The 18,163-nt window shown below is 43.4% G+C and overlaps 1 protein-coding gene across 2 annotated transcripts; it reads right to left on the reverse strand.

Annotated features, from left to right (window-relative positions):
* Positions 1-694: 694 nt before the first annotated feature.
* Dy (transmembrane protein dusky) lies at positions 695-15,467 on the reverse strand. 2 transcript variants are annotated; one of them, XM_076308992.1, is made up of 5 exons: positions 14,281-14,344; positions 11,263-11,520; positions 10,260-10,391; positions 10,056-10,140; positions 695-2,970 (listed from the first exon to the last, which is right to left on the reverse strand). In XM_076308992.1, the coding sequence occupies exons 4-5, from the start codon at positions 10,098-10,100 to the stop codon at positions 1,264-1,266; spliced, it is 1,752 nt and encodes a 583-aa protein (XP_076165107.1). In that variant the 5' UTR covers positions 10,101-10,140; positions 10,260-10,391; positions 11,263-11,520; positions 14,281-14,344; the 3' UTR covers positions 695-1,263. The 2 variants fall into 2 exon arrangements, with proteins under 2 accessions (XP_076165107.1, XP_076165108.1); XM_076308993.1 differs by lacking the exons at positions 11,263-11,520; positions 14,281-14,344 and adding an exon at positions 15,228-15,467.
* Between the last annotated feature and the right edge of the window lie 2,696 nt (positions 15,468-18,163).

Below are 18,163 nucleotides of genomic sequence, written 5' to 3' on the forward strand. Positions count from 1 at the left end.
GTACTCCTTGCATCTTTTATCTCGTATTACTGATCACCGAACGAACTGTTTCGACGAATAAAAGAAATACATCCTCGCCTCGAGTGACACGGTACACTTGAAATGTTTTTTCGAATAACGGGGCATTTGAGACATTGTTTGGAAACTTTTGAGAGATTCGAAAAATTACTTCTCTATTTATTTATAAACGATTTGTAGAAATTTTACGAAACTTCTATCGATCTTTCGTTAGTATTTTCTATCTGTTGTCAACTTCGTGTACAAAAAGCTCTTTAGATTCGAACGAACGACGAAATCGAAACGTAACTAAATATATATAAAGGAAAAAGATCAGAAAAAAAATGTAATGTTACTTCTTTGTAGAAAAGAAGCTCTTTGAATTTGAACGAACGACGAAATTGAAACGTAATTAAATATATATAAAAGAAAAAAATGTGTACCGTTGTAATGTTACTTCTTTGTAGAGAAAAAGCTCTTCGGATTTAAACGAACAACAAAATTGAAACGTGTAATTATATATAAAAGAAAAAAATGTGTACCGTTGTAATGTTACTTCTTTGTAGAAAAAAAGTTCTTCGGATTCGAACGGACAATAACATTGAAACGTGACTAAATATATATAAAAGAAAAAAATGTTGCAATGTTACTTCTTTGTAGAAAAAAAGATCTTCGGATTTAAACGAACAACAAAATTGAAACGTGTAATTATATATAAACGGAAAAATGTGTACCGTTGTAATGTTACTTCTTTGTAGAAAAAAAATTCTTCGCATTTAAACGAACAACAAAATCGAAACGTGACCGAATATGCATAAAAGAAAAACAAAGTGTACCGTTGTTACTTCTTGTAACTAAACGAATGTTACCCACTTGTAGAAAATTAAAGGAAAAAGATCAGGCCGAAAGAAACGGACGATCACGACAGACAATTTCGCGAAGAATTTATTCGCGAGCTCGATTGTCCGTTACCTGGATGAAAATGTAGCGGATAAAGTATCCCGCGCTTAGCAAATTGAATATAGAACGCCGATATATTCGGCATTCGTTGACCGGGCAATTACAAGACGTCTATTCAGTATTCGGGGACAAAGTCGCACGAAAGTACCCATAATCCTTATACACGGCGCGAATCCATCCGAAGGACTCGCGCGGAATACAAATTACCGTGGTGATCGAAAATACTTTTTCAAATACATTTCTCCCCGATCCCTGTCGCCAACATCTCTCTCTCTATCTCTATCTCTCGTCTACGTCCGTGTGTACTTAAGAGTAGAAACACGTCCTGGTGGATTTTTTCGGTGCATTCTGTTCACCGGTATAATACGCGGCCGTCTTTCTAGCTTTACCCGAGAACGGTCTTAGACGTAAACAGAGGTAGGTGGAGAGTATACAGGACGAAAGTAACACGGCGAGTAGTACTATAAGCGTGACAGCGAATCCAGGTGTGGTCATGCAGATCATCGCCGAATTGGCGGCGTTCTCGTTCCGTACGGGGAACACCATCGTCGGCCCGTTCGATTCCCCGTTGCTCGAGTCGTCGATTGAGAAGGTTAAATCCCCGGTGGACACCACTCGTATTATACGATTCACACCGACCGCCTTCTGGGGGGCTGGTACTATCTCTCGCGACTTCCTCCGCCTTTCGTCGCGCGGACGACCGGCGGTCGCCTGGAGATACGCCTCCAGTGGTAGCGGAATAGGCGGTGGTAGACCGTAGCTGGAATCCAGGTGTCCGTTGGAAGGTGAATGGTGATGATTCTCGAGAAGACCCTGGGACTCGAGCAACAAAGGTGACTCGGAGCACTGCTCGGGACACTGGTAACGGCATATCTGTATGGTGCACTGGAAATGCACCTCCATGGAGTCTGGGAACTTGAACGCCTGAAAGTGAGCGTAGGATAACACGGAGGCCGATGCGCCGAAGTTCTTGATCTTCGTGAACCGTGACATCAACTTGGGCCTGGTGATGCACCCTCTTTGATCTACCAGCTGTATAGGTGCACGTTTACCGTCGTGAGCCATGCAGTTCCTCACGAGCATGTCGAACTTGGAGTCGTCGTCCTTAATCGCGAGCACCATCGTCATCGTTTGCCCGATCTTGACCAGCCCTGACACCTCGGAGGCCCAGGGTCCCTTACCGACCTGTATCTGCATCCAACAACCGACGTTATCGCCGGCGAAATCGGCACGCACCACGTCGAGCATGTCCACGGGGAACGGACGAAAGGTGACCGATTTCTCGTAGAGATCGTGCCAAGTGCAACGTAGCTTGCGCGCCTGGTCCCAAACCTCCTGCACTTGGGGATCGTATTGCACAACGATAATGTTCTCGAAGTACGTACCCGAACCAGACTCGGCCCCATACCCGTACAAACCGTTCTCGGTGTTACCAGCGGTCCCACATGCGTGTATACTGATCTCGAAGTTCACCGAGGTGCGTCCCAAACCGGCGGGCAGGTGTACGCAATTAACGTTGCTGTAGTGGCCCTTGCTGAACACGATACCGTAGAACGGTTTGTCGAAGCCCAGGTATACCTTCATCAGGTTCTTCTCGCACTTCACGTCCAACGAGATGATCTTCGGCATGTCCGGTGTGGGCGCTGGCCAGGGTTCGGCGCCTACCGCGGTGCTGATACCGCCACCCGTCGTGTAGATCTTGTCGATCGCCTCCGATGGTGTCTTCGAGGAGGGTGGTAACGGTGGCGGAGGACCGTGATAAGCGACATTGTGGTGTGGCCTCGGATGCGACAATCCAAGACCACCACGGTTCGGTGGCAACGGAAGTGGATGTCCTCGATGACCACCCGGTTTGTAATGGCTGCTACCCGTGTCCTTGTCACCCAAAGATTCCAACGCCAACTGGTCCGAGCTGTTGATGTCGTTGTCCTGGCGATTCAGAGCCGAATTGTCGTTACGGTTGTCCTCGCCCGGGATCGCCTCAACCACCTCCACGTCCTCCGTGCGGGCCAGCTGGGAACAAAAAGACGCGAAACGCGTCGTTTACAAACACGGGACGTGTAACTTTATGCCGGATATATTTTAGAACGCGGTGTGTGAGACAGAGAGAGAGAGAGAGAGAGAGAGGGGATAAACGACGCGAAAGTGTGAAAGTAGATTGACGTTGTCAGCCCGCGTAATTTGCGGACGCGCGAGATTCTTCGAGAACGGACCGACCGCCTTTATACGAGCCGGTGCAATCATCGAATATCCACCGACACGCGTACTCACCTAAATTATCGTGTAACGATCCGACGAATTTACACGCCGCGGCGATCCCGACGAAAGAATATAACCGTAAATCGGGCGTGCTAACGACTGGACACGCCAAACGACTGGAAACGTAACATTCTCGGGCAACTTTGTTCGCGATGGTGGTCCGAGCACCGGTGAAACGTCCCTGGTGTGGCAGGATTGGCCGGATCGGGGCCATTCGCGACTTCGCGGACGTAAATTTTCACCGATACCGGTAAATATTATCGCCACGAAAGTTTCTTACGATTTATTACGACGAGCGTTTCACGATTTTATCACGGCTCGCGCTAGCGGCTAGCACCTGATCGTTACGCGGCTCGAAACATTGTCACACGAGAGACGATTTTTCTCGATCGATTACGTCGGAATTGTTGAAATGGAAATTGAACGACGAAAGTTCGTTGATGAGTAAAAATTATTCTTTCGTATCGCGCTCGAGGGATAGAAACAACGAAAGACTTCTCGATCGTTTGCGAAGTTGTTCCATGGGTGTATACATACTTTTTGTAACGTTTCGAGACGAACCGGTTTGCTAAACACTGTTTCGAAAAGTGACAAGAGGTACTCTTTTACAATCGTTCAACTTCGACGATCAGTATGTTAATAGAAAGAGACACTAACGCTTGATCGCAACACTGATTACGGACTTGTAGAAATCAATCTTTGACCTAATTAGGAGACTATTGTCAAATCCTGAGAAATGACAAAAGGTCCTCTTTTATAATCGTTCAACTTCGACGACCAATACGTTAGTAGAAAGACACGTTAACGCTGGATTGCAACACTGATTATAGACTCGAAAAAATCAATCTTTTACGTAATTACTATCGTCAGACCCTGAAAAACGACACGTACTCTTTTCCAATCGTTCAACTTCGACTAGAGACGAATCACAGGGACTATCGTCAGACCCTGAAAAACAAAACAGCCGCTACTGTTCTACTCTGGAGGACAAATGTGCGCAAGAAAAATCGATCTTTCGATCCTCGTAATCACGAGACTATCCTTCAAAACCGCTTTAGTACGAAGCTGGACCTATTATTCGCAAAAGAAAATCAATTCTTCGATCCCATAATCACGAGACTATCCTTCAAAACCGGCAAGTTTGAAGCTGGATCTACCGTTAACGAAAGAAAATCAATTCTTCGATCCGTAATTACCCTTACGAGTGACCCCTGTGAAACCCCGGAGGGAACCACGGTGTAAAAATGGTGCTTAAAAAAAATCGATTCCATCGTCACAAATCACCGAAGCGTTTCTCGTTGGGGCACAACTCGTCGAGACGAGTGTCCCCGAGACATCGTTCGCAAAAACAGATGCAATTTCGTGTCCGTGGCCTCCTCCGTCGCTAACCGAAGATCCGCTCAAAGAGCTATCTCCGGTCGTGCGCATTCCTGATGGCCAATACGGGAGACAACAGTGTCCGATCAACAAACCCGTTCCGACTGTTCGACGAATGACGGGTTCGGAGAGTAGCAAGGAGGGGCGACCAAACCGTCGCGGAATAGGAGCATCGGACCTGTACGCCAGGCTGAGTAGTGGCTGATTGCGTCACGTGTGACCCTGGGGCATAACGGACCACCCGTGTCTTTAGCCGCAGGTCAATCGGTCAGCCCGAGCGCTTCGGATACACGGTTCGGTTTTCCGTCTCTGCCCACCGCCAACCCCCCTGGTACCCACCTCTCGACATCTGCTTATCTCGTCACGGCTTTCCAACCTACGCGTTCCATAATTCGACGAAAGCTTACTGGGTCACCTGTGAACGAACTCGTGATGGATTTCGATGACGGCCGCCGCCACCGCCACCGCCATCGCCACCGCCACCGCCACCGCCTCTACGGCTGGAAAAGACGATGACCGTCCTTCGGGTGAAACGACTATTTGCACGTGTTATGTCGTTCTCGTTTCGCGTGCAGATCACGCTTTCCAAGTTTTCGGCGCCGATGTGTGGTTAAGGAAAGGTAGATCGGGGAAGATTGTAAAGTAGAGGGAGAAAATATAATTTACCATCTATACCAGATCTAACCCAGACCTAATCTAGACCTAATCTAGACGTAACTCGGACCTAATCTAGACCTAATCTAGACGTAATTTAGACCTAACCCAGACCTAGGTTGCTTGGAAAGTAAGTTTGTTTTTTTTTTGGTGAAAAGTTGAAATTGAAAAATAATATATAAAGAAACGAACGCAAACGACCATCGACCAAGTAAATTTGTCATCCTTGTGAATTTTTCACGATTCCAGACTTAACCCAGAACTATCCCAGACCTAATCCAGACTTAGGTTTCTCGGAAAGTAATTTCGTTTTTTTTTTTTTTGATGAAAATGAAACACGATCCTTTTAGAATGCACACATTTGATAAACATTTGATTAAATTATATATTCTCCATTTTGGAAAACGAAACGACTTTCCGAACGATCTAATATTTCTATCAAAAGGATGACAAGAGTTGTTGGAATTGAAAAATAATATATAAAGAAATGAATGCAAACAACCTAATGTTTCTATCGAAAGGATGACAACAGTTGTTGGAATTGAAAAATAATATATAAAGAAACGAATGCAAACGATCATCGACCAAATAAATTTGTCATCCTTGTGAATATTTCACGCTTGAAAAAATACTGGAATATTTTTAAAAGAACCTCTCAAAGTTTTGAAAATATTCGTAATCGCCGTTGCTGTGTATAATTTACGAAAAAAAACTTTTGCGCAAAGCGATGCCTCCGAAAATATTCCGCCTCCTAAAAATATTACTTCTATTAGACTTCTATTGGAAGTGTAATAAATCTTCTGTTGTTCGGAAAGTAATTTCGTTTTTCTTTTTTCCAAGAAAATGAAACTTTATTTCAGAGTGTATAAATATTTGATTAAATTATACATTCTCCATTTTGGAAAAGGAAATAACTTTCCACACAACCGAATTATCACCAACCGAGGAAACGTAATCGCTTAATAGTTACGCGCGGATAAGGATCGACGATAACCATCAGTTCGCGACGACGGTAGATTCGTGCCAGGTTTGCGAACGTACTGGGAAAAAAAAATGGAAAATTATAGTAACCCAGGTAAGAGTAATAATTATCCAACGCTCCGAGCGTTCCCAGTGAATTTCTTCTATCGGCTTAGAAGGTATTTCATTCATCCCGTTCTCCATTCACCTCGCTGAGTACCTCAGCAAAAACCTATTACGCCTCGTTGCAGCGTCGCGACCAAGCATCTTTTAACGCTCGTCCAACGAAATAAACGAACGATTATTGTATCACAGTGCGAACAAATGGTAATCGACACCGTGAGGGGAGCAAAGGAGATTCTGTTTCGTGAGTGACAGCAGGTGATCGTGACACGGAAACAACCAAAGCGAGAGACGAGGAACCGTTCGTTGTGTCTACAACGGTTTAAGTAGCACCGTGAGTCGCGATTAGAGGAGAACGCGTTAAAGGTAAAGCGTTATTTCCAGACGTCGAGCACGAAGAATCGGTCTGGCTACTTTGTATACGACGCGCGTTTTTTTCTTTTTTTTGCATCGCGGTAATTGGTAGAAATCGTGCACGGGAAAAAGAACACGGTAAAGATGTCTTTGACGAAGGAAATTTTACGAGAAATTATTCCATTAGCGAGTCCAAGGACATTACGAGTTCTGAAATCTTATTTTGGAGATATTGGAAAAGGAACAGCTTTGAACTTTTTTTTTTATCGGTACTCGAGTGGTATAGATACTATGTAGAACACTTTTTATTGGTATAGATTGTACGTACGTTAACGAGATTGTTTAGAAATTGCTAATTGTACTGTTCTTCGACTCGAAATCGTATTTTGGAGATATTGGAAAAAGAACAGCTTTAAACTTTTTTTTTATCGGTACTCGAGTGGTATAGATACTACACCACTGTATAGATACTATATAGAACACTTTTTATTGGTATAGATTGTACGTACGTTGTAACAAGATTGTTTAGAAATTGTTAATTTTGGACCGGTACTGTTCTTCGACTCGATTGCAAAAGACACTGAGAGGAAATTTTCGATGATCCTGTTCTATTTTCATCGCGGATCGAAATTGAGCAGTTAGGAATGCGATGACCGAGACCAATTTATCGGTTTCTGATACGTCATTGAAAAAAGTTGGCGAGGTAGACCGGAGAGAATTGTAAACTACGGGGATGAAATAAAATTTTGAATCTACGGAAACGAACGTTCTGAAACGAACGTTAGACGTTCGTGATTGTCAGTTTGTAACGATCGCCGGAGCGAAGAAGAGGGATAAATGAGTTCCGCGTGAGTTGAGCGACGTTCGAAAGTTGGAACGAATGGAGATAACTACTTTGTGACCCTGGAAAAACGAGAAAAATCCATTTGCAGCTGCGTATCGTCACTTGCGATGAAAAACGAATTTACAACGATCGGGAAATAAACTTTTTTCCCCGACTTGGATAATTGTTCGACGATCGTTGCACTTCGTTGCAATTCGTTATGAACTCGAAACGATAAGTTTGCAACCCGAATCGATGGAAATACAGAAACCGATCTTGTTGCACGATAATGCAACGCTCGGTGCATCGAGGATAACGATTAAAAAAAACTTTTACCGAATTGGAACACGAAACCTTGCCACGTCTTTGTTTTCTCGCCGTTTACATATTTGAATTTCTTCGAGAGAAACTTTTCAAAGTGGTGTTTTAAGAATTTTTGATTTTTATCGCATCGAAACAACGTAATCGGTCAATCGCTGGTAATGATTGAATTACCAATCTCGATTGAACGTGATAAAATTAAATTCTTCGTTTCATCCTCGGTAAAAAATAAACATAATGTGATCCAAGATAAGTAGTTCGAATGTACATAAAAAGGAGTATTTTTTCTCGTTAATCTTGAAGTAATGTAATCCAGTCCGTAACGTAATTAAGAAGTCCGTAACGTAGTAATGTAATTCAGAGATACGAAAAATAAAAGGACGAAAGTAAGTCGGGCAAACGTACGTAAAATATCCTTCGAGAAACATTAACGGTCGAATGAAAAACCAGGAGACGCGTTTAACTAACCCAAATAACTACGAACGCATAAAAACGAATATATTGTTATTCTTGCGTATCGCCGAAGAAGACTGGAATACCGTGATCGAAAATTTGAAAAATACCAACGAAAAACGTAACTTCGTTCAAAAACCGAGTAATATATATTTTCAGACAGTTGCAAGTCTTGGTGGAAAAAGAAAATTTCCTATTTATCGACCCGATAAATTTCATTGTCCGCGTAAATAATTCAAACGTCCCGAAGAATCGAGCCCGAATGCACGAGCGACGAAAAGTGTAACATTATTCGAAAAACGAGCATGCACTCGTTTCGATGTGACACAAATTTTCAGAAAGTTACGGAGAAAGAGTAGATTCCGCGGAGCGAAATTTTACGCATCGATGATTTCCATTGGCCGCGTAGATATTTCCAAAGAATGAAAATATTCGAATATTCGAAAGAATGAATACCGTTCGAAGAGAAAAGGAACCAATCGAAGTCCCGAAAGTTACGGAGGAAGTTCGTGTACATAGATAATTACAATTGGCCACGTAAATATTTCCAAAGAATGAAAATATTCAAATATTCGAAAGAATGAAAATATTCAAATGTTTGAAAGAATGAAGAACAATTAATTGAATACCTATTCACATCTACAAACAAACTTATTTCAATTTTCTACTTCTCATTCTTCGTTATCGCTTCTTTTACAATTGAAAATATTTGAATATTTGAAAGAATGAAAGTATTCAAATATTTGAAAGAACGAAGAACAATTAATTGAATACCTATTCATATCTACAAACAAACTCATTTCAATTTCGTACTTCGCATTCTTCGTTATCACTTCTTTTACAATTGAAAATATTCAAATATTTGAAAGAACGAACGAAGACTGTTCGACGAGAAAAGAAACGAATCGAAGTCGTATCGGTCCCCGAGCGCACAGGGTGGGAAGGTAGTATCACGGAACCGGTAGTTTGGTGTGCAATTTTTGCGCGTAATCTTGTAAGACCGATTCGTGGTGAAGGCCCGACGGTAAAACGTTACTTCGTAGTAGACGTGGATGAGCCGGATCGAAACGCCGCGCACCATTTCAAGACATCGACCGGGCCTCGAGTCGCCCTTAGCTCTGGGTCAGAGCACTGGGTAACGGCATTGCAGGCTATGTACCCACCGCGTATCTGGGTTATAATGTAGTAATTACCCACGCAGACATACCGACCTACCCCCCTTCGAACATTGCTGCGTGCTCTTCTTACGTCCCGACGCTTTTTGACCAACGATCCGATTGTTCGCGCGTGCTTTTTCACAACCTCCGGTCCGCTTATTAGAGGTTAAATGCGTCCAAGCGCAAGAAAGTATTCGTTAAGTGTGCATCGTCGCGCGTAGCGATGGACTCGAGACTGGATTGGACCTCGAATCGTTCCCGTATGGTACTCCAAACTCGAAGAGAACTCAAATGTGGACCGAAGATTTGCAAAGATTTCGTGTCTCGCGACGAACGACCGCAAGTTAGGTTTCGAGAGTGTCGGCTTACAACGAACTGCTTTATCTTCGTGTACCTCGTTTCCTGTGGGAAATAAACGTTTACCTTTCGTCTACTGCACACTTGCGCGATAAATACTTGTTACGTGAGAATGTATTAAAGTTCGTAGAATTTAAGTAGGTAGAAGTACGTATGTAGAATTTTGATCGATTTTTCATCATTCTTTTTTCGTCTAAATTCTCGTCGTACAAAAGTATAAATTCAATCCTTACGTTTTAAATAACATTCATAATACTTACCCCCTTTAGTAGGAGACAGGCAAAGATGAAGATTCGCCACCACATTCTGTATTAGCGTCCACGGTGGAACACTGTAAACTCACCGCTGAAAAAGAAACGTGTTTCTTTCAAGATTTCAAAGAACCATCGATACGATCCGATTTGTATTTAAAACCGATGAGTAACGATAATTAACGGACCAACCGTTTACAGACGTGCACGTACCTATAACGATAATCTCGCGTGCTTTATCAATCGACTTCTCCAACACAAACTCTACTTCAGCGATCGAAGTAAACACGTGCCGATGGAATCGTTCGCTACTTTCCTTAACGAAACGATCGATGACTAGCGGATCTGCAATAAAGTACAAAGAAGATACCATTAAATCGTAAACTTGTTCGAAAAAAAAAAAACTACGATCTCGTGCCAATTATACAGTATCGGGTCCTATCGTAAAGAAGGCCAGTATTCATAGGGGGGGGACCTCAAATTTACAAAGAAAAAAAAACAATAACTAAGAAATTTCTACGTTTTTGTAATCGATTCGATATTTAAAGAATATTACCACAATTCATCCCGTGTCACCTAGAAAATGACTAGGAAATTTGTACGCTCTTGTATTCGGTTCGTTGATAAATATTTTCGATACGAGGTGCTATATTGCTAAGTTCAATTCTGAATTTGTTACCGGCACTCATCGGTGAAATTTATGTAAAAGATTCTGCCTTAAACGTTATTAATCCGTTGAACGGTATATTCGCACTGACTTATATACTAATAAACGAGTAATTGGAAGCTCATTAAACAATTAATGGCGTCACGTTTGAAACACGATTCGCTAGATAAGCTAACAAGGCTCCGGTAAAATGGGTCCAGCTTGGTTATCCAGGACGTGGCACGGTAATACACCTTTCTCTACCAAAAAATCTTTCTCATTACGCGGAATAGATTCTTCGTTATACACCGGGAGGTTTTGAAACTTAACTGGCCCGGTTACAAATGGGAAACAATTTTTATCTCGTTAAATATATCGTACAACGTATAAAAGGTAAACGACTTTTTAATGATTACAATTTTAATCGCGGAGCGAAATATTTCGCGAACGAAACGAATAAAAATCGAACCGCCCGATCGAATAAATTCGTTACGCGTCGGTTTTATTGGCCATCATTTATACGAAATAAAATTTCGCCCATCGGTGGGGCCAGTGTTTCTTTCCACGTACCAGAGGCCCCCGTACGGCGTTCCCCCGCCGACGAATGTGCAAACGGAACGTCATAGTTAGTTGTTAGTAGAAAATGCTGAACACCGAACGGACGAACCGGTCCATCATTGGACGCCTCGCTCGTGTTTAATCGCCAATTATCAGACACGCTCGCCTCGTGCGACCACTGGGCCACCTGTCCCAAATTCCTGCCGAATGTCCGGGTTTTCGCTCCGTTACCTTGTTGTACTCATGACACCCGACTGCCACGATCGACATCTATAGGTATGAACTGAATCCGTCGAACCGACCGACCGACCGACCGACCGACCGATCGCGGCCCCCGGAAAATCGCGAATCGCGAATTCGTTCCCCTATTTCTCACGAGATCGATCGATTGTCGTCTCGGTCCGTTCGTTCGATTTTTTTTTTTTCCACCGAATGGAAAGTAACAAGGACAAAGAGCAAAACGGGATTTCACTATCGGAACGATCGTAATCGTGCACGCGCGAGCGCAATTGCGCTTTCTCGAACGGGTAAAAGAATCGAAGCCATTAATACACGAACGAGTCTTCGTTTCGGGACGGTTATTTAGGCGAATTCTCTCCACGGACGTTCAACGGCCGATGGTATATATAGTCCCCGCCAATAAAAAACGAGCATAGGTCGCGAAGACGCGCGAAGCGGAATTATTCAGTAGGTTCAAGGTGCACGCCGCGAGACAGCGCGAATGTAGGCAAGTAGGTTTCCATCTATCGGGCTTCACGTTCGTACCTGAATCCACTTACACGGATCTGCCGGCTAAAACCGTCCTCGACGATAGATTCTCGCGCGATTTCAGCTCGGACAATAGACGATACGTGCGACAAATCACCGATTTGGGAGCTGAGTGGCTGTTTGTCTGCCATTTCGATGGCGACGCGTTGGGAATTTCTAAAATGCCACGAACAATCCGTTCCGTGTCCCCCCTTAACCTCTATCGATCTATGCTCTCGGTACGGATTCGAACGTATGTGTACGTATGCGTACTTGTTTGGCTGTGTATGCATTAATAGACGATTTCCATTCGTACGACGACGCTTGGGAAATTTTTACGAAACGTACTTGACCACCGTTCGAATTCGTGATAATAAAGAGCGTATCGTTGCTTTCTATCTCCGCGAGCGTAAGTTCGTACACCGTAATTAATACATTCACCCGGCGTACATACGCGGGTATCGAGTGGAAGGTAATTACGATCCGGCGGTGATCTATACCGAATTCCGTTAGCGCGGCGAAATCACAGAGCCCGGTTGTTTATTACTGGCATACATTAGTTATTATTCCGCTTAGCGATTCGTGCCACAATAGACCGCGACACCTGTTCTTTCTTTCACCACGGGGCCGTGCATGAATAAAAATCACTGCCGGCTGTTTACACGTCCGTTGTTCCATGCTAACCATGAATCGGGCACGCCGAAGATGTGGCGTGGTGCCAAATACATATAACGGTTCTCCCGGTGTGGTAATTCCGAAGTCAGGCATTCGCATAATGAGTGCGTACCTAATAGTGACCCATATAGAAAGAAGCCGAGGTGTCTTCGCGTTCCCCTTTCCTTCGAACGGTGACACTTCCAAACCGGCGGCCGAATGACTTTTACGCGGTAAAAATTTCGATACTTTTCGAGGTTAGAAATCGATGAACGATTCGATACTTTTTCCGTAAATGTAATCGCTCGATCGATCGATAAAAACGGTCGAATTCTAAAGATAATAGTGTACGCCGATGTAATAAATAAACGACGATCGTTGTTAAACGAGCTATTTTTATACATTTCGCATCGACCTTAATAAATAATCTATAAATACGAAATTGAATAATCGGGTAACGAGAGTATTAATGATGATAGAATAATAGTAAAATGATTCGAGTTGATGCGAATACGAGAGTTAACGAAACTTTCAAAGAATGCGATACATTTTGTAACTAGAAATCTGTAATCGATCATTTTCAAAATTATAATTATACACCGATTTATTTAATCGGGCCGAGTAAGAATTTCAACGTATCGAGCGAACAATTTGTTCGTTGTAATCAAATATCCATTATCGATTTCTATGCATACTTTGGAAATGTCACCGTCGCTTTTGTACTTAAATACGATACTTGGAATTATTATAATTGTAATTGGATCGTTTAAACAATTTAAACTTCTCGCCCTAATCAACCCGTTACGATTATCGATACTTAACCTTACACTGCATTATTTACATGTATAACGGTTTGAAAGTCAGTCGACCATATTTCCATTCCTTTGGAAATATCGCACAATCGTACTTATACGTTGTATTTGAAATGATTGTAATTATAATTGGATCGTTTTTAATTAACTAATCAAGATAATGTAAACGGACTAATCAAAGAAAAAGAAACCTTACCGGGAGTTCAAACTGAAACGGTTCCTTGAACTAAAAATGGTCCTATTCTATTTAGCCGTGGTGTCGTATTAAATAAATATATAGAATTAACTTTATAAACGAATAAGAATACCCGTGACACGTTCACGAAGCAAAGAGTATCTCTGACCAAATCAATCTTTCCTGGAAAAAGAATCGTATCGCCGCTCCATAAATTTGATTGGTCGTTAGATTTGAATATCCAATAGAAACGACCGACTAAAAATCGATCTTCGATATTTTTCCGAGAAAAAATTGTTCCACGTCCAATCGATAAATTCAAATGCCTGTTTCCTTTCTTATCGATTTCTTCTCCTAGCTAGTTGCATGTAGCGCTCGACGTGATTCGATTTAATTACGAGACAGAAGTCTCTTTATCGATACTTCGAACGCTTCATCGATCGCAAATCATTCCCTACAAAACTCACTAATAAACTCGATGCATACTCGACGCGAAATTTATCCTCCCGGAGAGAAAGATACGTTTGTTAGCAATCACTGATGGCATGCCCAAGGAATATACGACACGTAGATAATCTACAATACTCGAGCGCGTGCAGCGCAGCAAGCGCACGGTAATCGAGCGTAACGAAACAAACTGACAACTTGATGACAACACGATGCACTTTCGATGTAAAGGTGTCGTATTGCCGATCGATCGTACGAGATACAGTCGATGCTTCTCGAACGAATATCGTCGACCGTTATTGCCGTCGATCGACTCCCCTTATTCTCTTCACGCCAGGATTTTACGACCGTCGTCAATCACGATTTAGTTACTCTAACATAATCAGCCCCCTCTCGTATACCCTTCGGCTACGTCGATTGAATAACGATGCGGAAAATTGCATAGCGAGGCGTGATTAATCGTTCCGCGATCTCGAGTACGGGAATCATATCGATTACACCGAGGATCGTGCTCGTGTCTATATTCTCGTTATTACGTTCGACGATTCGATCTCGAAGGGACATCCGTATGGAGTTATTACGAGCACGTTCCGCGAGAATAAGACAATTTCTCGTTGCACGTGTGCGTACGTTGGAGCGAAACGGTTACGAATGCATGTCGTACGATATTCAGCTGCGCGCGCATCATCGATCTTCGAGCGAGTCGCACGAGATTAGCCCCGAACGACGAGCAGCCGCCAACTGTTGCGGCGACGCGCATTCGATAGAATGAAAGCGGTCACCACGTGGTCGGCTATATCACGGTGCACATCCCGGCAGGCGCGTCATATAATTTCTCGCGGACGAGACTCCTGTCATTACCGACACATTAGAGGGACAAACGGCGACGGTTCCGCTGCAAATAATAGCTCAATCAATGGCGCGACGATAATTGGATTACCGTTCAGCACGCGATAATTACTCGTTAATACCGCGGCGTCGTACGTATGATAAATGCTCGCGGCGACTGCGCACGATCGCGTATACGCTAACGCTAACGGGCGCGCGATCGAGCGTACGTCGAGCGTTAACCATTTCGTTAATTGGTCACGGTCCGATCGACGACCACGATTAAATTAGAATCAATTTGATGGGTCTCTTACGTTTACTCCAACTAGGGCGTCTGGACGCAGGCCGAGCAGCTCTCTTCCCCCGGATCCCGTGTTAAAGGCAAGGTGAAAGAGGACTCGAGCGACGCACCGCACTGATCGAAGCACCATGTGCCGAAGGAATCTCTCCGCGTACCCGCGCGGTAGGAGGCTCTCTAAAGCACAGTCGGTTGATCTCGACCGATTTCAGCCGCGAAAACGAGGGCGAAATCGGCGAACAGGCGAGGTGGTAGGACCACGGTGACGTTTCGCAAGCCACTTTGCCGGCGGCTGACTACGGTGCTCTTTCCCGTACGACTCGTTATGCGCCGTACGGAGACTGGCCGCGCGACTGATCCCCTCGTCTCTTAACCGCGATGACGCCGCGATATCTGTCGCGGCAGCTAGAAAGACGCGGGTTTACGGCGTGGCTGCGACTCCGATGGTGCACGCGAGAACTCGTGGAGTCGGAATGGGGTACACCTGTCCGATATAGAGAGTATACTATAAACGTGGCGGCCCGCCCCCTGACCCAGACACACGGTACAGTTATATAGGTCCCTCGCGGGCCGGAGGATATCTCTTGTCGTTCGGGCCACACTCCTGACGACCACGACCATGGCTCGTGGATCGTGGTCGCGGTCGTACTCCTATTCGTCGTTCTTGTCCTTCTCGTTGTCCCTATTGCCGCCTGTATGCACGCGACTTGTCAGACATACGACACCGTCGCGTCGTTAACACGCGTACCCCGGCGTCTGTGTACAGCACCCAGCCCGGGCTACAGGTGAACGCCGATCATCGTGTCCGTGGCTCTCGGTGGGAAACCTTGAACTTCATAGAGACGGAAACGTCGAACCCAGACCGGGCAACGTACAGAAAAACGGATTTCTCGTTTAACCCGATCACTTTGCTCACGATTCGAACAAACGTACGAAACAATCCGTTGAATTGGATATATATATATATATATATATATATATATATATATATTATATATATATTATATATATATATATATATTATTACGAACCGACGTTTTTTTTCTTTTTCGGAGCACGAGTATACGCGCGAGTCCGCGTCCATTTAACCCATTAAGTACCGGTGCTCTATTTAGGGAATACTCTTTTTACAAACGTTCGAATAATTGTTCCGCAGAACCTAATAATAATACCTCGTATTATAAATCGAGAGATTAACTATTTATATTTGGCAATCGTTTACTCGATTTTTCCAGCGTGGAATATTCCCAGACATCTCGATGAAATTAATTCTAGGCCACGTTACGATTTTTCACGAGAAAATATCTTTGCAGAGGTTTGCGATACTCTTGTTTGTTGTTCACACTCTACGCTACGCAGAAGTCGGTGCCCCATTTAGGGGACACGTCGTGACTTTAAAGAAAAAATGATCCGTCCTACTTAATAAAGTGTATTAATAGGTAAACACGGTACGAAGAGTCCGCAAGTAACGAACAATATCGGCCCAACAAAATGTTAGCACAATAATTTACCTATCACTAATTTATCAACTTCTATAAATTTCTATCCAAGCTAAATTTTTCAAAATCCGTCGAAAAAGCGTTAAAACGTAAGAGAATCGATACAAATCGAAAGAAAACTATTTTTTCTATTTTCATTGATACGTTTCCTATCATTTTTCATTCGCTATCGTCTTTCACTGTTTACGTATTTGGATCAGCATTACGCTCGAGGAAGAAAACTAGACGAGAAACATTACGCCTTTAATTTCGCCGTACCAGTGCACTTCCATCCTGATTACAGGAGACAATGCATGTACGTACTCACGGCCGGAGATATGAACGTAGCAAATGGTTGAATCAGCCGACAATCAACCGAGCAACCGACCGACCAACCGACCGACTGACCGCGCGCACATTGCTGACCTATAGGTGAGTACCAGCCGGTACTCGGGCCTTTGTGTGCAACAATGGATGGAATCTTATTAGCGTTGATCATTGTTCGGTTTCTCCTCCGTGGACACGACGAGTCACTCCGCGTTTTCATCGCTAATGGTGTTAAGCGAGGGTTGAATTAATGCATCGACTGTCGATTTTCTCGGGCGACGAAAAAATCGACGACAGAGCAACGAACCGACCGGAAAGGAAAATAAATAAACATCACGTTGTGTATCGAATGCGTAAAGATACAAGTTTCCTGTTGGTTAATGTAAACTTGATGTATATTGCTGTGTGACGGCAACTTAAAAAACAGACACATTTCCATACATGAATACACTATTGATACATTAATATATTACACGATTACTGATTACTACGAGATCACAAACGATAGTTTTGTGCACTGTCCGCTGTCCGAATGACTGTCGTTAATAAGCGATTAATTCTATCGCTCGAATAATATATTTACAATTGCATTTACACAAAATACCTACATATATCTTTCCTGCGTATTTACATTAAGTTTTCACGATACAAATAAAATTACATCGTACATTGTAATTTGATCGTACAATTACGCCCCGGAGGGTGTGTTTACGCTACGATGATCGCGTACTCCAAACTGCAACCGAATAGCGCATCGTCATCTTTCACGAGGTGACTTATCAAATAGATCGAGAATCGCGAAATGCAGAGTTTCGAGCAGCGTTTTAAGCCGTCGTTTCTTGTGTTACGTGGTTACTCCTATTTCAATATTTTTCTCTTCTTCTTCTTTTCTTTTTGCCGCTATAATTGACACGTTGCGAAATCGGTATTCCGCGTGAGACACTTCTTCTTTTCTTTTTTTTTTCTTTTTTTTTAAACTCGATCTAAACGACACGCGGTCACGGCATCCGTGTCGAACACTGAACATAGCGAGTAGTGTGAGCATACAATAACTTCTACGATACATAATGTGACACTGCAAGACGAACCTTGCGCTTACATTAATCGGTTAGATTTATATCTGCTTTATAATAGAACGTTAACGTCA

Source organism: Ptiloglossa arizonensis, chromosome 4 (genome assembly GCF_051014685.1).
Source record: "Ptiloglossa arizonensis isolate GNS036 chromosome 4, iyPtiAriz1_principal, whole genome shotgun sequence".
Lineage (NCBI taxonomy): Eukaryota > Metazoa > Arthropoda > Insecta > Hymenoptera > Colletidae > Ptiloglossa > Ptiloglossa arizonensis.

Bases quoted from the DNA above. Each gene is read 5' to 3' on its own strand.
- Dy (XM_076308993.1), bottom strand. From the start codon at position 10,100: ATGTGGTGGCGAATCTTCATCTTTGCCTGTCTCCTACTAAAGGGG. The intron at 2,971-10,055 runs GTAAGTATTATG...TTTTGTTCCCAG, and splicing joins CCTGTCTCCTACTAAAGGGG to CTGGCCCGCACGGAGGACGT.